Source organism: Haliotis cracherodii, unplaced genomic scaffold (genome assembly GCF_022045235.1).
Source record: "Haliotis cracherodii isolate W230 unplaced genomic scaffold, xgHalCrac1.p SCAF_1, whole genome shotgun sequence".
Lineage (NCBI taxonomy): Eukaryota > Metazoa > Mollusca > Gastropoda > Lepetellida > Haliotidae > Haliotis > Haliotis cracherodii.
Window position 1 is genome coordinate 82,933,500 of NW_027266264.1, and position 26,109 is coordinate 82,959,608.

The following is a 26,109-nucleotide window of genomic DNA, read 5'->3' on the forward strand; positions in this document are numbered from 1 at the left end:
AAATTCCCCAACAGTTTTGAAACCTCAACATGCTCAAATCACAATAATTATTTAACATGTGATTATGCAGTGAAACAAATAAAAAATACACTGTAGTTCTGTTATGAATGTAATGGATCTGATTTTATTGGGATAATGTCTCACAAGGGTTGAACTGTTGGTGTACTCCAAAACAATATTAAAAATGTCTGAAGATAGAAATGCAACTATTTTCAAGAAGACTTATATAATTCCCAAAGTTTATCTTTTATCATGTTTATTGGCCCAGCAGTATTTAGCGACATAACACCATTCAATATTTAGGTCTCTCTCTTTCAGAAAGATGGCATTTGGAAAGTCAAAATAAATTCCCAAATTGATATGATTCACCTAATTAGTAACTGCTAAACAAATTTAAGTAGCCTAGCAATACAGACTATCAAGGAAATTCATTTCAACCTTTGCTAATTATGTGACTACTGTCATGTAATGTGGTTCAACATACAGGCAAATATTACCCTACGGTACATTAATATTTAAGTTTGGTGTAATTTAGTTGCATTGCTAATATTGGGCCACAAGTCATCAATGCATGCAGAGAAAATAAAGGAAGTGCAAATGTATGTGTTGTATGTAGTGAAGTACAATATTTGCATGATGTACTATGCTGTAATTTGAACTTAAACTTTGATAAAAGTTTGCACTAAACCAATTTCCGAAATCGCACATTTTCCTCGAAACGTCTATAATTACACAACATTTTTCAACTTGATGACTCAGCCACTTCTGATACTTCCTTAATGTTTCCAGTGGCAGGAAATAATTTAAAATGTTTTCCGTCCTTCATTATTGGATAGTTAAGACAATGAATTTGGACTCACGATAAGGCCAGGGTATCTTCTCTTTGTTTGCCAGACCAGTTTGTCATGTAGGGATAGGTATGGGCCATGACGGAATGATTTACATAAACCTAGAAATGAATAACATTAAGAAGTGGATTGAGGACTCATGACAGTACTTTATCGGGATATAACATGCAGTTGCAAGAACAAACAGGAAAGCCGGGCCAGGTGTCCTTGCAACTATTCCCTGTCCCTTGATGAAGTACAGGCTTATACAATGAAAACCAGCTGAGAGCAACTAAACTATGGAATATGTACACACTTTCAATCGAAACAGCCACACAAATTACAAACAAGACACAATCCCCAATAAAGTGTACATCATAATGATTAAAACCAACCACATTTGCAATGGAGACGGCAACAAACTGAAGGGGTGTGTCGTGCGCACTTGGTTTGATGAGGTCTGCATGAGTTTGGTTCCATTAAAAACGGGGCGGTCGGGTAGCCTCGTGGTTAAAGCGTTCGCTCGTCACGCCGAAGACCCGGGTTCGATTCCCGACATGGGTACATGTGTGAAGCCCATTTCTGGTGTCCCCCGCCGTGATATTGCTGGAATATTGCTAAAAGCGGCGTAAAACCTCGCTCACTCACTCACTCCATTAAAAATGTGGCGGGTTTTAATCATTATGATCCACAATTTATGGGGATTGTGTCCTGTTCGTAATTTGTGTGGCTATTTCTATTGAAAGTGTGTACATATTCCATAGTTTGGTTGCTCTCAGCTGGTTGTCATTGGTAGGCCTGAAGTACTGTCATGAGTCCTCGATAGAGCACAGCCAAATTATCGAGTTCCATGTATTGCATATCACAGTATACAGTGACCAGTTCAAGCATTCATCATTGGTCCCATTTATCGATCCCTGGCCGCATCACACCAAAAGATGTTAAAAGATAGTACTTGTTGTTACCCTGCCTGGCACTCGGCATTAAGGGGATAAAACAAGGACTGGGCCCACTTGCTCAAAGGGATCTTAGCACTACGACTATCTTAAGTCTATGTTAGAGTATGGGAGTTACGATTGTTGTAGCGCTAAGATCACTTTCTACAAGTGGGCCCTGGTCAACTCAGAGCCATTTTACTGTGTCTGAGTGGGACATTCATGTTAAACTTCAGCTTGATGTCTCCATGGCCTAGCACTATAAAACAGGCATAAGTCTGGACCAGTATAAGCAGCCACACACACATTGTTATATAAGTGAAAGAACATGAAGCAAAACCCAATTTCACCTCACTTCTGAAACAAGTATTTCCTTGTTTGTCCTGATAGGACTTCAATATGATGAATTATGTTATGTAAGTCACCCTGTACCCTCAGTCTTGTTTTAGTTTAAGAATTAGGGCTATGATATTTGTACAAAATCTTAACTTCTACCTTTCTGATTACATTGTGGGCATACTAGAGTGAATTCTACAATAGGATGGACTGAAAATATGCTCCAAATGTCACAGTCTGCCACAAATCTGCCAGGGATCTGACTCACATGTGATCATGTTATTTTACTGGGTGCATTATTATTTTCATTGATCAAAATTAATCCAAATCTTTAAAGAATAAAAGAGAGTGCCCAAATAAAATTACTGTAACCAAAACTCCCCAGGATCACACCGAAAGATACTTCTAAAGTGGAAGTTCAAGGTTCATCACCAGTTTTGTGTTAGGTTTTTCATGTGGTCTAGCAAATAATATAATAATCAGGATTTGGTTTCATTTCCCTTGTGTGTTCAGCTCAATGAGTCATGGTTGGGTCAAGGTGACGTTTAGTTATGATAATTGACTGAGCATGCTGAAGTAGTGTAAAGGACAATGGCTTCTGTACATAATGAGCTGTCTCTGTGTTATGACGGGGATTCTTATCACCATTTCACAGAAGATACAGTCTTAAATGGTGAAGACCTGCGTGCGGTATGTAGTCTCACTTGATTTGTAGAGTTACCTACCGAGGGTGTTCCTGGGGTAACACTGGCTGACTACCTACGGAGGGTGATCCTCGAGTAACACTGGCCAGGTTACCTGCCGAGGGTGTTCCCGGGGCAACACTAGTCTGGTTACCTACCGATGGTGTTCCTGGGGTAACACTGGCCAGGTTACCTACTGACGGTGTTCCTCTGGTAACACAGCCTGACTACCTACCAAGGGTGTTCCTGGAGTAACACTGGCTGATTACCTACCGAGGGTGTTCCTGGGTTAACACTGGCTGACTACCTACCAAGGATGTTCCTGGAGTAACACTGGCTGACTACCTACCGAGGGTGTTCCTGGGGTAACACTGTCAGACTACCTACCGAGGGTGTTCCTGGGGTAACACTGGCTGACTACCTACCGATGGTGTTCCTGGGGTAACACTGGCCAGGTTACCTACTGAGGGTGTTCCTCTGGTAACACAGCCTGACTACCTACCAAGGGTGTTCCTGGAGTAACACTGGCTGACTACCTACTGAGGGTGTTCCTTTGGTAAACACTGGCTGACTACCTACTGAGGGTGTTCCTTTGGTAAACACTGGCTGACTACCTACCGAGGGTGTTCCTGGGGTAACACTGGCTGACTACCTACTGAGGGTGTTCCTGCAGTAACACTGGCTGACTACCTATTGAGGGTGTTCTTTTGGTAAACACTGGCTGACTACCTACCGATGGTGTTCCTGGGGTAACACTGGCCTGGTTACCTACTGAGGGTGTTCCTGCAGTAGCACTGGCTGACTATCAACCGAGGGTGTTCCTGGGGTTACATTGTCAGACTACCTACCGAGGGTGTTCTGGGGTAACACTGGCTGACTACCTACCGAGGGTGTTCCTGGGATAACACTGTCAGACTACCTACCAAGGGTGTTCCTGGAGTAACACTGGCTGACTACCTACCGAGGGTGTTCCGGGAGTAACACTGGCTGACTACCTACCGAGGGTGTTCCTGGGGTAACACTGGCTGACTACCTACTGAGGGTGTTCCTGCAGTAATACTGGCTGACTACCTACTGAGGGCATTCCTTTGGTAAACACTGGCTGACTACCTACCGAGGGTGTTCCTGGGGTAACACTGGCCTGGTTCCCCACTGAGGGTGTTCCTACAGTAGCACTGGCTGACTATCAACCGAGGGTGTTCCTGGGTTACATTGTCAGACTACCTACCAAGGGTGTTCCTGGGTTAACACTGGCTGACTACCTACCAAGGGTGTTCCTGGGGTAACACTGGCTGACTACCTACAGAGGGTGTTCTGGGGTAACACTGCTGACTACCTTCACAGGGTGATCCCGAGGTAACACTAGCCTGATTACATAAAGTGGGTGATCCCGAGGTAACACTAGCCAGACTACATACAGAGGGTGTCCCTGGGGGAACACTAGCCAGACTACATACAGAGGGTGTTTCGGAGTTAACACTGACTGACTACCTTCAGAAGTTGTCCCTGGGATAACACTAGCCAGACTACATACAGAGGAGGTTCCCGAGATAACACTGACTGACTACCTTCAGAAGTTGTCCCTGGGATAACACTAGCCAGACTACATACAGAGGGTGTTCCCGAGATAACACTGACTGACTACCTTCAGAAGTTGTCCCTGGGATAACACTAGCCAGACAACATACAGAGGTTGTTCCCGAGATAACACTAGCCAGACTACATACAGAGGGTGTTCCCGAGATAACACTGACTACCTTCAAAGGGTGTCCCTGTGGGAACACTAGCAAGACTACATACAGAGGGTGTTCCCGAGATAACTGACTGACTACCTTCAGAAGTTGTCCCTGGGATAACACTAGCCAGACTACATACAGAGGGTGTTCCCAAGATAACACTAGCCAGACTACATACAGAGGGTGTTCCCAAGATAACACTGACTGACTACATACAGAGGGGGTTCCCAAGATAACACTGACTGACTACATACAGAGGGTGTTCCCGATATAACACTCACTGACTACCTCTAGAGGGTGTCCCTGGGGGAACACTAGCCAGACTACATACAGAAGGTGTTCCCGAGATAACACTAGCCAGACTACATACAGAGGGTGTTCCCGAGATAACACTGACTGACTACCTTCAAAGGGTGTCCCTGGGGGAACACTAGCCAGACTACATATGGAGGGGGTTCCCGAGATAACACTGACTGACTACCTTCAAAGGGTGTCCCTGGGGGAACACTAGCCAGACTACATACAGAGGGTGTTCCCGAGATAACACTAGCCAGACTACATACAGAGGGTGTTCCCGAGATAACACTGACTACCTTCAAAGGGTGTCCCTGGGGGAACACTAGCCAGACTACATACAGAGGGTGTTCCCGAGATAACACTAGCCAGACTACATACAGAGGGTGTTCCTGAGATAACACTGACTGACTACCTTCAAAGGGTGTCCCTGGGGGAACACTAGCCAGACTATATACAGAGGGTGTTCCCGATATAACACTAGCCAGACTACATACAGAGGGTGTCCCTGGGGGAACACTAGCCAGACTACATACAGAGGGGGTTCCCGAGATAACACTGACTGACTACCTTCAGAGGGTGTCCCTGAGAGAACACTAGCCAGACTACATACAGAGGGTGTTCCTGAGATAACACTGACTGACTACCTTCAGAGGGTGTCCATGGGGTAACGCTAGTCAGACTACATACAGAGGGTGTTCCTGAGATAACACTGACTGACTACCTTCAAAGGGTGTCCCTGGGGGAACACTAGCCAGACTATATACAGAGGGTGTTCCCGATATAACACTAGCCAGACTACATACAGAGGGTGTCCCTGGGGGAACACTAGCCAGACTACATACAGAGGGTGTTCCCGATATAACACTGACTGACTACCTTCAGAGGGTGTCCCTGGGGTAACTCTAGTCAGACTACATACAGAGGTTGTTCTCGATATAACACTAGCCAGACTACATACAGAGGGGGTTCCCGAGATAACACTGACTGACTACCTTCAGAGGGTGTCCCTGAGAGAACACTAGCCAGACTACATACAGAGGGTGTTCCCGATATAACACTGACTGACTACCTTCAAAGGGTGTCCCTGGGGTAACTCTAGTCAGACTACATACAGAGGGTGTTCCTGAGATAACACTGACTGACTACCTTCAGAGGGTGTCCATGGGGTAACGCTAGTCAGACTACATACAGAGGGTGTTCCTGAGATAACACTGACTGACTACCTTCAAAGGGTGTCCCTGGGGGAACACTAGCCAGACTATATACAGAGGGTGTTCCCGATATAACACTAGCCAGACTACATACAGAGGGTGTCCCTGGGGGAACACTAGCCAGACTACATACAGAGGGGGTTCCCGATATAACACTGACTGACTACCTTCAAAGGGTGTCCCTGGGGTAACTCTAGTCAGACTACATACAGAGGTTGTTCTCGATATAACACTAGCCAGACTACATACAGAGGGTGTTCCTGAGATAACACTGACTGACTACCTTCAAAGGGTGTCCCTGGGGGAACACTAGCCAGACTACATACAGAGGGTGTTCCAGATATAACACTAGCCAGACTACATACAGAGGGTGTCCCTGGGGTAACTCTAGTCAGACTACATACAGAGGGTGTTCCCGAGATAACACGTGTTGCCAGTGAAGTGATACCAGTGATTGCCAGTGGAGATACATGAGTGATGTCCCTGAAGTGATGTGTGTGTTTCTGTGCAGGTCGTGCAGCACTTCCTGGATGAGGTGAACAGACAGAGGGTCTTCAAGCAGCAGGGGCAGGTCACATGGAACGATGGAGTCAAGTTTCTTATGGCCAGAAAGTTTGACCTGAAAAGGGCCATCGATTTGTTCATCTCCCATGAGGTGGGTACAGCAGGATGTTGGCTGGTTTCACACAGCAGGGAGGGAGGCGTGGGATGTTTCCCTGTCTCTTGGTTTCAGTCAGGTCCTGACCCCGTGGTACACTCATGGTTGCAAGTTCCTTGTTATTTTCATTATAGTCAAGCCTGCTTCCTTGGGTTGCATAAACGTAATGAGAGGATTAATGCTTCATTGTTGAAATTCATTGTGTCTGTGTTTGTATGTTTGTTCCTTGTAAATTATTCACCAAAGTGTTGGATCCACCACTCATATCTTCATATACAGAGGACTGTTCTTATGGGAGAAGCAGTAAGTACTAACCTTCCAGTCGCCAACACTGTACATACTGAGGTGTTGGCGACTGGAGGGTTATGTGAGAACCGGTAAGTGTGTATAGTGTTGGTGACTGGAGGGTTATGTGAGAACCGGTAAGTGTGTATAGTGTTGGTGACTGGAGGGTTATGTGAGAACCAGTAAGTGTGTATAGTGTTGGCGACTGGAGGGTTATGTGAGAACCAGTAAGTGTGTATAGTGTTGGTGACTGGAGGGTTATGTGAGAACCAGTAAGTGTGTATAGTGTTGGTGACTGGAGGGTTATGTGAGAACCAGTAAATGTGTATAGTGTGGGCGACTGGAGGGTTATGTGAGAACCGGTAAGTATGTATAGTGTGGGCGACTGGAGGGTTATGTGAGAACCAGTAGTGTGTATAGTGTTGGTGACTGGAGGGTTATGTGAGAACCAGTAAGTGTGTATAGTGTTGGCGACTGGAGGGTTATGTGAGAACCAGTAAGTGTGTATAGTGTTGGTGACTGGAGGGTTATGTGAGAACCAGTAAGTGTGTATAGTGTTGGTGACTGGAGGGTTATGTGAGAACCAGTAAGTGTGTATAGTGTGGGCGACTGGAGGGTTATGTGAGAACCGGTAAGTGTGTATAGTGTGGGCGACTGGAGGGTTATGGGAGAACCAGTAGTGTGTATAGTGTTGGCGACTGGAGGGTTATGTGAGAACCAGTAAGTATGTATAGTGTTAGCAACTTGAGGGTTATGTGAGAACCAGTAAGTGTGTATAGTGTTGGTGACTGGAGGGTTATGTGAGAACCAGTAAGTGTGTATAGTGTTGGTGACTGGAGGGTTATGTTAGAACCAATAAGTGTGTATAGTGTTGGTGACTGGAGGGTTATGTTAGAACCAGTAAGTGTGTATAGTGTTGGTGACTGGAGGGTTATGTGAGAACCAGTAAGTGTGTATAGTGTTGGTGACTGGAGGGTTATGTGAGAACCAGTAAGTGTGTATAATGTTGGTGACTGGAGGGTTATGTGAGAACCAGTAAGTGTGTATAGTGTTGGCGACTGGAGGGTTATGTGAGAACCAGTAAGTGTGTATAGTGTTGGTGACTGGAGGGTTATGTGAGAACCAGTAAGTATGTATAGTGTTGGTGACTGGAGGGTTATGTGAGAACCAGTAAGTGTGTATAGTGTTGGTGACTGGAGGGTTATGTGAGAACCAGTAAGTGTGTATAGTGTGGGCGACTGGAGTGTTATGTGAGAACCAGTAAGTGTGTATAGTGTTGGCGACTGGAGGGTTATGTGAGAACCGGTAAGTGTGTATAGTGTTGGCGACTGGAGTGTTATGTGAGAACCAGTAAGTGTGTATAGTGTTGGCGACTGGAGGGTTATGTGAGAACCAGTAGTGTGTATAGTGTTGGCGACTGGAGGGTTATGTGAGAACCAGTAAGTGTGTATAGTGTTGGCGACTGGAGGGTTATGTGAGAACCAGTAAGTGTGTATAGTGTTGGCGACTGGAGGGTTATGTGAGAACCAGTAAGTGTGTATAGTGTTGGTGACTGGAGGGTTATGTGAGAACCAGTAGTGTGTATAGTGTTGGCGACTGGAGGGTTATGTGAGAACCAGTAAGTATGTATAGTGTTAGCAACTTGAGGGTTATGTGAGAACCAGTAAGTGTGTATAGTGTTGGTGACTGGAGGGTTATGTGAGAACCAGTAGTGTGTATAGTGTTGGCGACTGGAGGGTTATGTGAGAACCAGTAAGTATGTATAGTGTTAGCAACTTGAGGGTTATGGGAGAACCAGTAAGTGTGTATAGTGTTGGTGACTGGATTGGTTTGTCAAAGTTATCATGATTTCAATGTTTTTATGTTGTCAGGGTGTAAGAGAAAGAGAAGATTTGGTGAATATTGACCCAAGTGATAAGTACTTGCAGAGAGAAATATCCACAGAAAAGTTTACCATCTTGGTGAGTGCACACTGTTTCTCTCTTAGATTGGTATATTGGTATTTTCATGTGTAGGCATGGTGAGTGGGGAGGGGTGAGGGATGAGGGGTGAGAGGTGAGGTGCCCCCTCATGATAAGTCTTTGGAGCCATTTGATGCCTGTTTATGCCAACTTTATGTTAATATTGTTTGATACGCATTACTTAGAAGTTGACAGATGACAAGATAGACACAGTTTTATGGATAACAACTTCTTTAATACTGTGAAAAGCGAGGTTTCGCTATAGATCTTTATACCGTTGTCAAGCAAGACTGACAGTATACAACTGTATAAGGATCTATACCGAAACGTCGCTTTTCACAGTATTAAAGAAGTTGTTATCCAAAAAATTGTGTCTATCTTCATGTTAATATGGGGTAAGGCGGTGCCACTTAATGTTTGATTGTGATGGAAGCATTTGAAGTTAGAATGGGTGGGATGTTCCACTTGGTGTTTATTTAGTGTGGGATGTTCCATTTAATGTTTATTTGGCGTGGGATGTTCCACTTGGTGTTATTTTGGGAGGGATGTTCCACTTGGTGTTTATTTGGGGTGGGATGTTCCACTTGGTGTTATTTGGGGTGGGATGTTCCACTTGGTGTTTATTTGGGGTGGGATGGTTCACTTGGTGTTTACTTGGGCTCTGATGTTCCACTTGGTGTTAAATGTTTATGAGAGGTGGGATAGAACCATTTGATGATCCCTATGGGGGTGGTGGTGTGCGTGCGTGCGTGCGTGACACTTTACTTCCTGTTCTATTTTGAAATCGCAATATTTTTGTAATCCTTCATGCCAAGTGGTATCCTGCCCTACATGTTATCCTGTTCTACATGTTTCCTGTACAAGCGTTAGTTATCCTGCATGACATGTATGACATTTTTTTGTATGCGTACAGAATGGTCGAGACAACAGCGGTGCTGCTCTTGCATTATTCACCGCCCGGAACCATCAACCCCCCAAGACCACCCACCAGATTGTCCTGAAAGGTCTCATCTACCAGCTTGATGCTGCACTACACAGGTAGGGCCTGGCTGTCTAGGAGAAGGCAAATCTATATACTGTTGTTGTTTACTAAGTTTCAGGGGTGGTCAGGTAGCCTTGTGGTTAAAGCATTCCCTCGTCATGCTGAATACTTGGGTTCGATTCCCGATATGGGTACAATGTGTGAAGCCCTTTTCTGGTGTCCACTGCCATGAAATTGCTGGAATATTGCTTAAAGCGGCGTAAAACCATACTCACTCACTACTATGTTTCAGATATCAAGAGCGATTTTTAAAATGGTCTAATTTTTTACTTATCCTGCATTACTACGCTTAAGGTGCATTAAGGAGTAATGCAGGATAAGTATACAAATGTAAAAAATATTTAGATTTTACTAAATTTTTTACTTATCCTGCATTACTCCTTAATGCACCTTAAGCGCAGTAATGCAGGATAAGTATACAAATGTAAAAAATATTTAGATTTTACTAAATTTCTACTAGTCCTTTACTAGGATACCTTTAATATTTGGACCACAGGACTAGCGACCAAATTTCTAACGCTGATGTCATTATTCTGTCATGGTGTTATAAACTAACATATACCTGATGTTTCTGTTTGTGGCAGCCTGGAGACTCAGCGCCATGGCCTGGTGTTTGTCTATGATATGACAGACTCAAAGTATGCTAACTTTGACTATGAGCTCAGCATCAAGATTCTGAACCTGTTGAAGGTAGGAACACAACATATATACAATGGGTAGCTGAAAAGTTGTATGCCTATTTCACACATCCTTTTTAGTTTGGCTAAGACCTTTCAGCCACCCTCCATACCAGGAAATGTTCACCAAATACCTGTATACCAAAGAATAAGAAACTTTGGGATTATGAAATTAGGAGGTTCTGTGACAATATCTTTAAAATCAGATCTGAGTTCATCTTCCCGAGGCAAGGGTGTCCACTAGCCTATTTCAAAGCCTATTTTCTACCCTTGCCACGTCAAGGCCACTTTTCTTGGCTCGACCCTGGCACAACCTCTTGTAGGCCACTAGTTGTGAACCTTGTAATGAAAACGTGAAAAACCAATCAGATAGCTTTTCTTATCTCGTATAGCTTCACAAAGATGCTGACTACCATTGGCGACGACCTAGTCGATCAGATAACGAAAACATACACGATTTCATCCTGACACAAAAACAGGCAATCGTTGGGGGGTTTAAGAGATGAAAAAGGCATGTCAACAAAGACAGGCAGCGGTAAATCACTTTCATACGAAGGTGTACCAGTCGTGGATGTTGATGTTGTGAAACGTTCTCTGATTGGACTGTCGATATGTGCGATAGTCCAATCATATTTAGCACAGGAATTTGGGCTTGATTTGGCAAGGGTGGAAACAAGACTTTGATTAAAAGCCTAGTGGATGTTTTTGCCTCGGGAAGATGATCAGAGTGTGCCTACCAGATCGGGAAAGTGACAGTCAGAATGTGTAGCCTTGAAAGGGTTAACACAGGTTATCAGAACAACATTTCTGTACGACAGATTCCATCAAAATCATTGTCTATCTTTCCTTCCATGGGATAAACATTTGAGCCTTTCTATAGCCTACGGGAAATACTACCATACAAACTTAGCCGTCTATCATACAATCCAGCATTTTCTTTTATTCAGTTTTCAAATTTTGAATAGAGAAATTTGTCAAAATATTTTTCAAAGCATAGTCTGGAATGGAAGTCGCCAGTTATAAGCTAGTGTGTCAAAATGCTCAAGATAGCTGCTTTCTGATTAGCTAATATCCACTTCCGTTCTTGTCAGTCATTTCACTGGTCAGAAAGGTCGTTCTGCCATGACCCATAATAGGATGTCCTAAGATCTTTGTATGGCGGAAGCGAGAACTAAGATCTGATTTTCATGAGATTGGTTCTGTGACTGATTGTTTGTCATTGTTCTCTGATTATGTGGATCAATGCTTCAGCCATTGGAATATTGCTGACTATAACTGACTATAGCTGACTATAACTGACTATAGCTGACTATAACTGACTATAGCTGACTATAGCTGACTAAAGCTGACTATTGACCTTTTTCACACTTTCGCCATCTTTGATCGAAAACGAGGCTTGGAGAGCATAGCTGCATGCAGTGTGAGTCGCATCAGTTCATAGGGAACGGACAGCATGTTGTGCATTTCACTGATGTACATTTCAAACAAACAATCAATGGTATCCTCTGTATCTAATACAGAAGATATTTCACATTAAATCGTGAGGTCCAACTAAAATATGCCTGTAATACACTGGAATTAGCATTTTGCTGTCAGGATCCCGGAAGTAAATCGAAAGGTGCATTTCGAGATACGTATTTCAGAAATAGATTGTTTGATCATAACCTCGTCGGCATATAGGTACAATGTGACAGTACATTCAATGACAGAAGTTTTGTATCGTAAATAAACCGCATAACATGAAACACGTCAGTGTACTTTTGCAAAATTGCTCAGTCAATGCGTGGCTTGGCGAACTCTAGATCAAGATTGAGATCATGTTTATTTCACGTTTCATAGTGGTGTTTGCTGCACAACGCACTATCGTTTTGCAATGAGTCCAGTTGACAAAAGACGCTTTTTCTGCTATGATTTTCATTTTAACATAATTAACAGTGTTAATTATGAAAATAATTTGTGTGTCAAAATAAATATTCAGAAGGGGCGATAACTCTATTCAGTGTGTACAATGACAGATGATACTTTACTTGTTCTTTAAACATCACTTACTTAATTGATTATTGCCGATTGAGATTGCACCGTGCACGACAAAAGTAATAATGTGTGAACTGTTTAAAATAAGTTAAAAGGAAACTAAAAATTGATAAATATAAATGCATGAAATTGAAGAAATATAAGAATTGATACAACTACCAACTTCTTGAACACCCTCACCTAATCCTGTATGATGATAGGTAATTGTATATCAAAAGGAAGCTACTAATACATTTATCCTGAATAGTTTGAAAATGTCTTGATCAGATATGAGTACAGATAAAATAACAAAAGATAAAAAGGAATCAACTTCAATTGGTAATCAAGCCAAGATAAAATATATGTATTGGTACAAATTAGGTTGATGGAACAATCTGGATTCCTCATATTTAACAAAGAAAAACAAACCAAAATTTTCATATCTTTATTTCTCAAAATATAAGTTTTCAAAACTTAACATGGACTGGGTGTCTTTGTCAGTCAAAAGCACCTAATTAAATTCCAGGAGAAAATAATTTTTTTGCTTGTAAACAAATGGTACAATGTGCTTTTTCAGTGTCCGATAAATATTGGCCATGTTGATTTGTGAGTGAATAAGGCTTTTCACTTCCTCGTCCTATTTAAGTGAAATGTGACAGAAAGCACATTTGTTGATTGAATATATATGGCTTTTCACTTCCTCGTCCTTTGACAGGACATACATTGTAACCATTGTGTACTGTCAGCAGAAAGCTCCTCCAGACATCCGTCACCGGATACTAGTACTTCATTGTGTTGACTCGCTGGCCTGAAATGAATAATTCAATAATATTGTAATAATATTCCTACTTCAATAACATTTTTTATAAAAAATGCATATTCACCTTCTCTCAAAATATTGCTTATTTAGAAAACAACATTCTTCTGAAAATAGAGAAGTTTAAGGAAAATTAATCACAGTGTGTAACATTACATGCTACTTTAGAACAATTTTGAAGGCATCAATTCATCTGATATGTCGAAAACTCAAACAGTATATTCTGTGTAAACAGTAAACTCAACAGATGCATCAATTTAATGACAGTGGACTACAGCTCTTTATATCAATGTCACACAGAAATTCACTCTTGTTTTAATGAAACACGTTTTGATAGTTGTATTACCGGTATGTATTTAATCATGAAATACTTTGTTGAGTCTGACCATGCTGAAAACATACTTTCACTAGAGTGAAAAAAATAAGATTTTTATTAAAATCAGGTGAAATATCACGTTTTGTCACACCTACAGTCAGTCTGCCTCATTGACACTATGGTTTTCTCAGTAAGGTCATGAAGATCACAAAGAAAATATAAGACTTGAATTTATTTTGTCAAATGCAATGTTTATCTCTTCATGTGGTTTACTAAAGTTGATATCTTGACTTGAAAATATTAACTTTGTCAGATCACAAGATAAAATATTATTAAACATATTTTATTGTCCAAAAAGACAAAGGGCAGCACTTATTACCGCCTTCTCCCTATATACAGTTATACATGATATTGCATAAGGAAAATGAACAATTTACAGTTGAAGCTTTACATTGTGGAAACATATATATACAGTGCTCATATGAAGGATATGTACAATGTGCTGGAAAGTGAAGACAGTGTGCATCTCATACATATCCTAATATTATACATTTTAGTTGTTGAATATAGATTTAACAATAATAATGATTAACAGTTTGGAAACGATAATATGCTATCTACTGAATCTGTTAGTCGTTTCTATAAATTTGTGTACAGACAAGAATATTTTTGTATTCAGGAAAACATCTAAATTTGAATCACCAAAAAGAATACTATGTAGAGTTTTTTGTCCTCCAAGATTATCGATAGCTGTCAGTAATGTCTCCCTAAAATCATCATATAAGGTACATTCGAAGAAGAAATGGAATGAATTTTCACAAGGAGCATGAGATAAATTCATGCTATCATCCTTATTTGACAAGGAAAACAAATGTTTTAGTCTGTTTTCAGTCGTACAAATGGGTATCTCTCATACCCTGACGTCTAGTCGCACGTTTAAGAGGAAGCCAGAAGCTGGAATGTAAACATTAAACTTGTTTCCGTCCGCTTGCGCACGCACCTCCCTATGACATGTCACAAATCTCTCAGCGCGCCTCTGAGCTGGTCGCTCGAGAAAGTCTTTCGCTGTAGACTGCTAGTTTGGATTCTACTAGTGCTTATCGCTTATCTACAGTTGTTCTAATAAAGTAATAATAATAATATGTCTTACCTGTAGACTCCTGGAATGTAATCCTTGGTAATCCATTGTTGTGTTCAACGCGTGTTTCGCTGTTTGACAGTGATTCTACACGTGGCAATATGTCGGGCATTTGTGCCTCGTGTCAACGAAAACTGTCTAAAGTGGACCCTCACAAGTATTGTCCTTCCTGCATCATTAAGGACGGGTTTTCAACGTGTTCGTTGGATAAACGTTGTAAAGAATGTGAGAACTTGTCTTCAATAAACTTTAACTTGTATCTTCGTGCGTTGGCGAAGCGGGCCGCTGACCAGCGCTACAAGCAGAGAAGGACATCGGTTGGATCCTTGGACTCTGCACCCTCCACATCAGGCCCTGGGGGTGTCGGGTCGGCCACACCTAAGAAATCAGTTGATAAAGACCCGCCTCAGTCAACTTCTGTTTTCGACAAGTCACGTGACCGTTCGCCTGCTGATGATACTACCCGCACGACTGATCTTCGTCAATCGGTTGATCGAGAGCGTCACTCAACCTCCCCTGTTACGACGGGACCGGGTGGTGACGAAGACCATGAGGGGACTACGGTCCCCAGTCGGTCCGTATCTCGTTCTTCCAACGACGATAGGGACGTCGTGCGGGACGACAGTGGTCACGATTAAGTCGGGACGACAGGTCGAGTGCCTCGTCGAGAGACAGTACACGACACGAGGGCGTCCATCGCCGTCGTGGTCGTCGTAGGTACGATTCGGACGATAACTACGATGGGGATCGTAGTACTTCTACAGTTAGAGATCGTAGCCCTCGTCCCCACGGGGACGTGCGACGTTCTCGCAGGGAGTTTTTGGGAGTTCAGCGTCGTAGTGAAGATAGTGACAGAACGACGACCTCGTCTCACTTTCATATCGACCCGGCTTTGATAGCCCAGATCACGGCGGCGGTCCTCGCCTCGACGGCGTCGACCAAGAAGGATTCGACTACGTTGGGGGTCCATGGCCCGTCAACTAGTACACCGGCTCCTTCATCTACGCCTCCACAATCGACGTCGACGATGGATTGTGACGAAAGCCCTCCTAGGCCTCCCAAAGACATTGAGTTGTTTGCTTGGCTATCTAACTTTCTACCTGAGTTATCACAAGACGACGACAAACCGACGCGTGCGGGCTTTAAGGTCGGAGATACGCTGCAGTCTCTTCAGTTTTCTCCTCCCGATGTCTTCAGAGCCATGGCTCACGATATGGACCATAACTTTGCCTCTGCTCTGCCTGGACAGAGCTTCTGCAAGCCGCCTGGTCGATCTCGTTACCCGATCTATGGCATGCCGTTTTCGTCACCCATGACTAGGGATTTGGATTGGGGGCTACTCTTCTAGAAACCAGCGCCCTCCAAGATTCTAGTAGAAGACAGGCATTTGGAATCCATGGACACTGCTGTTCGTCACCAGCTACAACTGCTTGCTATGCTGTCGACAGCAATCGAGGCCCTCTCAGTGTACTTTGAGGAGAAAGAACCCTAGGACGAGGACGGCAGGACGGTGCCATCGGTCCTCACCTGTATGCAACGGTGGATCTCGGACGTCCTCGCCCAGTCCCGATATGTATCGGGCCAGATTACTACGGCATGTCGCCATGGTTACATCGACTGCACTGACCTACCTGATCGTCATGGCAGGTCACTCCTACGGGCCCCGTGGTCATCGCAACAGTTGTTTGACGCTCGTACCAACGACGTTCTGGACAAGTACTCCAGGGAAGCCGAGCGTGACATCATCATTTCGGCTTCACACCACCTGTCCAGACGGCCACCGCTTTCGAACGCCCCACGACGACGTTACCGAAACGAGAATGTGCAACGGGCCTTCCGTAGGGACGTGCCTCGACAGCCGTCCCGCAAGAGAGATTCCGACAGGAAAGGTCGCCAGGTCTCCTTTTCCAAGTATCCCAGAGGGGGAAGTGCCAGTGGGGGAGGAAGTGAGGTCCCTTCCCCCGCCGTTGCCGTGGTTGGAGTCTCCCCCGGTGACACTACCTTTAGACGAGCTACCGGTAGGGGGGAGACTTCATCACTATGCCCACAAGTGGGTTTTCCTCAACGACCCTTACGTACTTCGCCTAGGGACATCGGCACCATTGCCGGGGTACTACTCGCCCATCTTTCTAGTACCCAAGAAAAACTGCACAAAGATGCGGCTTATTTTCAATCTCAAAAAGTTCAACGCAACATACCTCCAACAACCCGACACATTCACCATGATATCCCTCTATAGCTCTTTGCGTCGGATGATATTACCGAAAGACTTCCTCGTCTCGATAGACCTTCAGGACGCGTATCTACATGTACCAATAGCTTCCGAGTTCCAGAAGTACCTCCGATTCGAATACCAAGGTATTCATTACCAGTGGGCGGCCCTCCCTTTTGGAATTTCTACGGCCCCGTGCATTTTCACACGGATCATGAAGAGGGTCGTAGAATGGCTCCATCGGCAGGCGATCAGGGTCGCCTTCTACCTAGACGACGGGCTCCAAGCTCACCAATTCACAAAAGCCCTTCAAGAAGAGTTGGCGACCACCCTGAGTCTACTACGGTACCTCGGGTGGATCGTCAACCTTCAAAAGTCGGACTTGGTACCAACTCGGGATCTACAGTACATCGGGATACGCTTCCAGACGGGAGTAAATCTGGTCATGGTACCTCAAGACCGTTGGGACAAGATTGTCAGCAGCGTTCCGAGACTTCTACATGCCCCGGCGTCGGTGCACACGTGGCAGGAAGTCCTCGGAAGTGCTGTTGACATCGGCCCAAGACCTGACTCGACGAGGTCGTCTTCAACTTCGTCCGCTGCAGAGATTGCTGTACCCCCACCTAGAGTTTCCCAATCTCCTGGTTCCACTTCCGGCGCAGCTACGTTGTCATCTGGAGTGGTGGCTCCAGCCGTCGAACGTTTGCGAAGGCGTCTTTATGAGCGAGCCTCCGTTCATACTACACCTACTCGTAGACGCGAGATTGGAAGGCTGGGGAGCGCACTTCGGGGACGACCAAGCGGCCGGGCTGTGGTCGCCAGTAGAAAAGGTCCTCCACATCAACTGCCTCGAGATGGAAGCAGTGATTCGGGCGGTCGAGTTTTGGAAACTTCGACTCCGTCGGAAACGGCTGATGATACAGTCTGACAACTCCACAGTCGTCCACTGCGTCAACAAACAGGGAACGACTCAGTCGGCGGCCCTTCTGGACCGGACATTCAGGTTCTTCGCCCTCGTCCACGACTTGGACATGGGCGTATGCGCCCGTCACATCCCGGGGGCCAAGAATGTGATAGCCGACGCCCTGTCGAGACCATTGAGGCCGTCTCCCACGGAGTGGATGATCCATCCGACAGTCTTTCATCTGCTGACAGATCGACTCTGGTTGCCCCAAGTAGATCTCTTTGCAACCCGGTACAACTACCGCCTCCCTCGATTCGTGTCGCCGGTTCCAGACCCACGGGCATGGGACCACGACGCTCTAGCGATATCGTGGGAGGGTCTAGACACTTACGCGTTTCCGCCAACGGTGCTGTTACCATCGATACTGGTGAAAGTTCGTCAAACGGCCAACCTACGTCTGCTTTTAGTCGCGCCTTATTGGCCGGCCAGAACGTGGTTCCAGGAACTTCTTCAGATCATCGATCAACCACCGTTCCCGTTGCCAGATCGAGACGACCTCCTTCTTCATCCTCACACCGACGACTTGCATCCGGGGATAAAGAACTTCCAGCTTCACGCCTGGGTTTGCTTAAGACCTCGTTAATGAAGAAAGGCTATTCGGATAAAGCGGCAGCGCTTGTCTCATCGGCACATCGAGTTACTACTCGTAAGCTGTACGATGACAAGTGGAACACTTTCTCCATTTTCGCCAGGTCTCATTGCTTCAACCCGGCGGTAGCGACCCCACCACAGGTGGCGGAGTTCCAAGTCTCTCTCCGGTCATCTGGCATATCTGGCAGCTTTGGCTTCAGTGGTGCCGTCTCCTACGGGCGACAATCTCACTAAAGTACCGGAGTTGCAGAAGATTCTACGTGCCTTCATGGTTGAAGATCAGTCACGTAAATTCCGACCGCCGGCCTGGGACCTCGATGTCGTTCTGCGCAACCTGTCTAGTCAGGCTTACGAGCCTCTCGATCAGGTCGCGTTCGACTTATTGTCTCAGAAAACAGCTTTCCTTCTCTCGCTGGCTACGGCTGCGAGAATTTCGGAAATACATGCCATTGACGTCGGTCGGATGACGTTCGATCAGCGTAACCATGGCAACGTCCATCTTGGTCTCAGATGGGATTTTTTAGCGAAAAATCAACTTCCTGGCCAGGATCCGAGAATGTTCTACATTCCTTCCTTGTCTGCCATTATGGGCCCACATGATCACGCTGATCTCTCCCTGTGTCCAGTTCGTGCGCTTCGTATTTACCTGCAGCGTTCTGAACAGCGACGACAACATTTTCGACGGCTGTTCATACCGCTCTCAACCAATGCAAAGAAAGAGATTACACGTAATACTCTCTCATTTTGGTTGAGAACGGTAATTCTCAGAGCTTACGAGGCGCAAGGACTCGCACCTCCCACCTCCTCTCATCCGCACGAAGTTAGAGCCATCGCTTCAACATTAGCACTCCACAGTAATTGTTCGCTACAAGCTATTATGGAGGGCTGTTTTTGGAGATCTACTTCAGTGTTTGCTTCGCATTATCTTAGAGATATCTCCACAGAAGATGTTGAAGGACTCAAACAGTTTGGTCCACTCGTGGTGGCACAACAGATCTCTCAGAAAAGACAGTGAATTTGTGTTTTATTCACTTTGGAGTTTTTGCTCGACACTTCGTAACATATAACAGGTTACAATAAAAGCTGCTGGTGAATGTACGCATTCTTATGGGTTTTTCAGATTAAAAACGATGTTTTATTGGTCTGTTTTCAGTCGTACGTTCCCACCCAGCCATCCCCACAGGGAAGTAATCCAGTCCAGTCCTGCTTGATGGCTTATTCTTCGAGATTTGTGACATGTCATAGGGAGGTGCGTGCGCAAGCGGACGGAAACAAGTTTAATGTTTACATTCCAGCTTCTGGCTTCCTCTTAAACGTGCGACTAGACGTCAGGGTATGAGAGATACCCATTTGTACGACTGAAAACAGACCAATAAAACATCGTTTTTAATCTGAAAAACCCATTTCTTCTATGTATATATATTATTTCATTTTTCTCGTTTTCATTGAATGATAAAAAAATATCAAAATGATCAGACCACTTGACTTGATTGAAATAAACTAAAGTTCTAAAGATTGTTAACAATAGTACAATATTACATCATAACAATATAATTATTTCAAAATGACACAGTAAGCACAACTATATTCTTATATATAAATTGACATGATTAATAATCAATAATACTTGGCAATTGCTTGCACAAAAGAAATCTTTTTGTTTTAAAAGTTTCAAAACATGTTTGTGGACATAAAACCAGATGGGTTTCACAATTAAACAAAGGGAATAAATGAGTTATAATTGCAATACGCATGGGAATTAAAAATAAATACTTTTTATTCTTTAAGTTTTTATCAATTTATGCATTTGAAATATTTGAATACAAACTGTTAAAGAGTTATCTGTTTCTGTAAATTATATAAAGATCACATGTAGATTGAACATTTACTGGCCATTAATTAGTTGGGTTTTTGTTCATTTCATGACATGATTAAATTGGTACAGTAAAGTAAATATCATTTTGGTAGAAATATTAATTGTTACCAAAATTGCAGATCAAACTGTACTTTACTTTAAATATTTACACACCCTTTATGTAATAATTCAGTTGAAATATTACACCTCATGCTATCTAATCTGTCAACATTGACAATCAAAATAACAGCTGTTCACAATCACAACAGCACAAGAAGATCTAGAGGTCTAATATTTTATTGGAATGCATTTGAGTCCATTACAATTTACATCAAATACGCAACTGATGCAAATTTCTGATTTGTTACGATTGTAAATTCTCAGTAGGTTACAATTTGATACATTATATCAACATATCAATTTAGTTTGTTTCTGACATATATCTAGATATAGTCAAAAGGTCAATATTTCGACTTCAAATACAACCCGCAAAGTTATTTAAACTCACAATAAGTAGTTTGGCTTAATGGTGTGTAAACAATGAATTATTCTTTACAAGATTTCAGTAGCATTTGTATTAAGTCTGTTGAGCTACCATAAACTGCACTGGGAGTTACCAGGTGGTCATGGATATTTTAAATTGAAATCACAACAGAACGGCCAGACTCAAATTTATATCGGTAAGGAGACCATATAACAGTAGAATAGTTTGTCAATAAGAATAATGTTCAATACTTACGATAAATGTACCGGGATGGTTAAATTGTCACAGTTTGTCCCGATTGCGTGCCTTGTTGACATCTCCATGTGTTTCATGTGCTATCCAGCCTTCACCTTCTGCTCTCCAAGCCTCGCTTTCAAACCGGAAGTAGCGAAGTGTGAAAAAGGTCAATAGCTGACTATAGCTGACTATAGCTGACTATAATTGACTATAGCTGACTATAGCTGACTATAACTGACTATAGCTGACTATAACTGACTATAACTGACTATAGTTGACTATAGCTGACCATAACTGACTATAGCTGATTATAACTGACTATAGCTGACTATAACTGACTATAGCTGACTATAATTTTATTCATTCACTCACTCATTCCCTGCAATGACTTTTGAAAGGTGTTTACTTTCACTTCCTTCCATCACATAGCTGAGATATTGTTGATGCCTGCCTCGTTATGAGTCACTTTGTTTTCTTTTCCTGTAAATATTGTTCCGCTCTGTGTCACAATTATGTTTGTTGGGCTGATGCAGGAATGTGATGGTGTGACTATGATGGTGTAATGTTTCTAGGGTGGTTATCCGGCCAGATTGAAGAAAGTCCTCATTGTCACAGCCCCCCTGTGGTTCAAGGCCCCTTTCAAGATCCTCCGACTGTTTGTCAGGGAAAAGTTACGTGATAGGGTAAGTGTTTGTCATCTTTTGAAAGTTACACTTTACTGTCAGAAACTACTCTGAACTTGTTTTGTTTATTATACCTGACTGTGTATAATTTTAAGTCTCAAAGATTGAGGGTACAGTCCCACAAAGCGATAGTAGGTCTACGGCTGCCGTAAGTTGTTAATGTATTGGAGATAGGATAGTCGTCACGTTATGGTTGCTTTGAGAAACAGGGCCTAGGGATGCAACTGGCTCTAGTCTGCTGACATGAATCAGTGTGTCTGATGTTAAGGTTATCCTGAGGACGATTAAAATCTAAATTTTTCCTGGGTATCTTGACATCTTAACACAATTTGGACACATGACTGTTTCAGGTCAGGCTTGATCCCTGACTTGTAATGAGTTTCATTCAGGAAGTATTGGCAGTTTGATCAGGAGACTTCATATTTGTGATACCACCTAAGTTGCAAATTTAATGTTCTCACATGTGATTGAAGGGCAAGATCACTCAATGTTTGTTGGGCTTCCTAAATTCTTGATTTTTTACTTATCCTGCATTATTACTCCTTAATGCATTCAATGCTTACCTTACGACAACAAGGACAGTGCAGCAGCGATGGTCCTAGGTGATGAAATAAAGTTGTTGTTCTGAAGTCCCACTTTTACTGACCACCAATGCTGCCCTGTGACCTTGATGACACCTGAGGTCACCTTCACATCACTGCTTGTTGCACTGCAGCGAGGACTTGTCCCACCGGAGCTGTCCTTTTGGATTAATTTGGACCATCAGTTTTCAACTACAATTCTAAAATTTATCTGCGATGGGTGATGTATTCTTTTCATATTACTATCACTATGTTGTGTAGTTTTATGTTAATTAATGAGGCGTAAAAAGACTCTATCTTTTTCTGCGCATCATATTTGTTTTAGCCGCCATTTTGAATTGTGTTACAATTGTTTGCCTGCCAAGGTAGTCAAACTGTTTACAATTCTCAGCTACATATGTATAACAGATTCTTGTGTTCTTAGATACTACTCGCTTTGGTGTTACAGTGAGTTGCGTATATATAGCAATGGCAAGTGTTGTTAGGGTTACTCACCTCGGCACAGACTTAACCAGCATAGGCTGATTACAACTGCAACCAATTCAACAATTCCTGACACAGCGTCGGGATCCTACAAGGCCATCACTCTACTGGCTCAAATAACTCCTTACCTCATTTGGTGGACGGTAGAGTTGAAGGTCTTAGGGGGAGTCTCTTTATCCGGGATATCCCCAAGTCTACACCTGTTCGTAGAGATCTCTTTTTTCAGGGCTGGGGTGCTCACCTGTAAGGCCAGACAGCCTCAGGGCTATGGTCCCTTGCTCATCGAAAGTGGCACATTAACAACTTGGATTGGGAAGCATTAATTCTGGCCATATAACATTGGCAGAATTAGCTACAGTCAGCCCAACTCGCATTATCCACAGACAACAGCACTGTGGTGTGATACCTGCGCAATCAGGGAACAACACACTCCCACTCTTTACTTCAACAGACATTCAGGTGGTTCTGATGGATCATCTGGAACTACAGTTCATAGTTCAGCACATGCCCGGATGTTGGAACTTACTGGCTGATGTTATATCACGTCCAGACAGGGTGGCTCCCACCAAGGGGAAACTTTGTACAGAAGCATTCCAGTTACTGCTTCAGAAGTTCGGGCAACCAAACATCGACTTGTTTGCTACTTGCCTAAACCACCAACTTATGTCGTAAGTGTCCCTGTTACCAGTTCCTCAGGCTTCGGCGGTGGACACGTTCAGCATCCCTTGGGAAGGGCTAAAAGCGTATGCTTTTCTGCCACCAGTTTTACTTCCAAAGTTGATGCAGGGGATTAAGAAGACAAGGTATCTTGCTCTCACTTTGGTGACATCCTGGTGGCCGGCAAGAGTGTGGTCTGTCGAGCTCGGAAAAATCTAGCAGAATATGATCCACTATCTCTCCAACAGTGTTCCAACCTACTCATCCATCCTCACAGCAAATTGTCTCAACCAACGTCAGACAGGTTGCGTCTGCAAGCTTGGTTCGTCTTTAAAAGGCGTTGAGTGCGAAGGGCTGTTCGGCGATGGCAGCTAAAGGTATAGCTTTAGCGCATCATTTCTCTCCCATTGACAAGTGGGGATCATCAGTGTTCCCGTTTGCTGGTAATTACCAGCTGTTTACCAGTAAAATTAGGCTTGGGCCAGTAATTCAGGTGACTGTCAGTCCCTCTGGACCGGCAAATAAAGTACCATATAAATCTTTGTTGATGAATCAAAAATTGGCAATATTCATAAAAGTACATTTTAGGAATGAAATCAGCTTGTCTGTTACCATCAGGGTTTCCCCTTGTCTATTTTTATTGCAAGGAAATAACATTTTGCTTTGCTTCGAGGTTAAATATCCATTTGTAGTGACTTTGTCTCAAAATATTACACAAAGGAGAAAATTATGACTTAAGTTAGTGTGAATGACGTATAGATCTAATTAAGTTACTTCAGAGATGACATCTTTGCACTGAACATGATGCTGAAAGAATTAAATCAGAATTGTTGAAAGTTGGGACTGGCAAAAATTAGGGGGGCGGGGAGGGTTACTGGTAATTATTAGAACCCTCTGTCCACTAGAACTGTTATTTTCAAAAGCCAGCGGGAACACTGTTCATTTGAAACTTTTTGCAAGGCAAAAGAATCAAGACCCTATGATTGCGTCACAACAATTCCTAGTGGAATACCTCCTACATTTGCATACCCAAAGACACTTGGAAGGTAGCACCATTACTACGTATTTGGTTGCACTTAATGCAGTGTTGGTCGTTCCGGAAAATCGCAAGATGGCTAAGGTCACGGACCTACAGGCCCTACTACGCTCATTCAGGCTTGAGGATCAGAAGGCCAAGTTCCATCCACCTGCTTAGGACTTTGTGGTTTGCGAGGGCCCCCCCTTCGAGCCCCTCTATGCTTCCTCATTTTATGACCTCACCAAGGAAACAAAGTTTTCTCTTGGCATTAGCTACTGCGCAACGGGTGAGTGAACTACATGCGAGTGACATCACCCGGGTCTGCTTTGAGCATGGAACGCACGGAGCGGTACATCTCTGGTTGTGCTGGGATTTTAATGCAAAAATCTACTACAAGGACAACCCAATAGTTCCTTCACCATCCCACCAATTTTGTGGGAGACGTAGATGAGGGTGAACTTCTCCTGGGTTCGGTGCGAGCACTTCAAGTTTTCATCCGCCTCTCCAAGACGAGGCGTTGTTCGTGATGTGGCCCCCTGATTGTAGCCCAGCAGGTTATCAACCCAGACGCTAATAATGAACTAACCCTATACAGTTCAATGTGCAGTCGCTCAGTTTCCGCCAGTGGAAGAATATTAGACAATCTTGTTTATCAACGCTGTCTCTATGATGTAGTAAGTGAAGAATTAGCAGATCAGCTATTATTTTCTTTATTACTAAGTGAGTAGAGGGAATTTCTCTTTCATTCCTATGTTCAATAGTTTCGATATTTGAACAACCCTACCGTAATGGCGTTTTTCTGAACTTTTCCGCTTCACGGTTTATCGACCAACTGGTGTCGTATTGCAGGGTGTGAATTATTGAGGTTGACCCACCTCTAAACCGTCCGATACAGATGCATTAAAGAGTAAAGCAGGATAAGTAAAACATTTAGTAAAATCTAAATAATTTTTACATTTGTATACTTATCCTGCATTACTACGCTTAAGGCCCACTCGTCGCAGACTTGCCTCCCCACTTTGGCTTCAGAAACCTCAAAAGAATGGTTTTCTAAGAGCTTGGGTGACAGGCAGTGATCTGAAGAAGGTGACCTTAGGTGTCATCAAGGTCACAGGACAGCGATGGTGGTTTGTTAAAGTGGGACCTCAGAACAGCTTTATTTCATCACCCAGGACCATCGCTGTTGCGCTGTCCTTCTTGTTGTCGTAAGGTAAGCAGTGAATGCATTAAGGAGTAATGCAGGATAAGTATACAAATGTAAAATATATTTAGATTTTACTAATTTGCTATGTTAATGATTGGAATTTGATGAAACTTTACATATCTATGGTGTGGGTCTCAATTGCATTAAGTTTTTGATGACCTACATATAAGGTCATGGTCATGGTCACATGAGGTCAAATTTGGAAACA

General features: G+C 43.5%; 1 protein-coding gene across 2 annotated transcripts in view; it reads left to right on the forward strand.

Annotated features, from left to right (window-relative positions):
- LOC139447773 (tyrosine-protein phosphatase non-receptor type 9-like) overlaps positions 1–26,109 on the forward strand; it is a 41,917-nt gene that overhangs the window by 700 nt on the left and 15,108 nt on the right. For both annotated transcript variants that reach the window (XM_071229293.1, XM_071229350.1), the window contains exons 2-6: positions 6,537–6,680; positions 8,840–8,929; positions 9,843–9,967; positions 10,556–10,661; positions 21,848–21,958. In XM_071229293.1, coding sequence (XP_071085394.1) covers positions 6,537–6,680; positions 8,840–8,929; positions 9,843–9,967; positions 10,556–10,661; positions 21,848–21,958 — 576 coding nt within the window. The remainder of the gene's footprint in view (positions 1–6,536; positions 6,681–8,839; positions 8,930–9,842; positions 9,968–10,555; positions 10,662–21,847; positions 21,959–26,109) is intronic.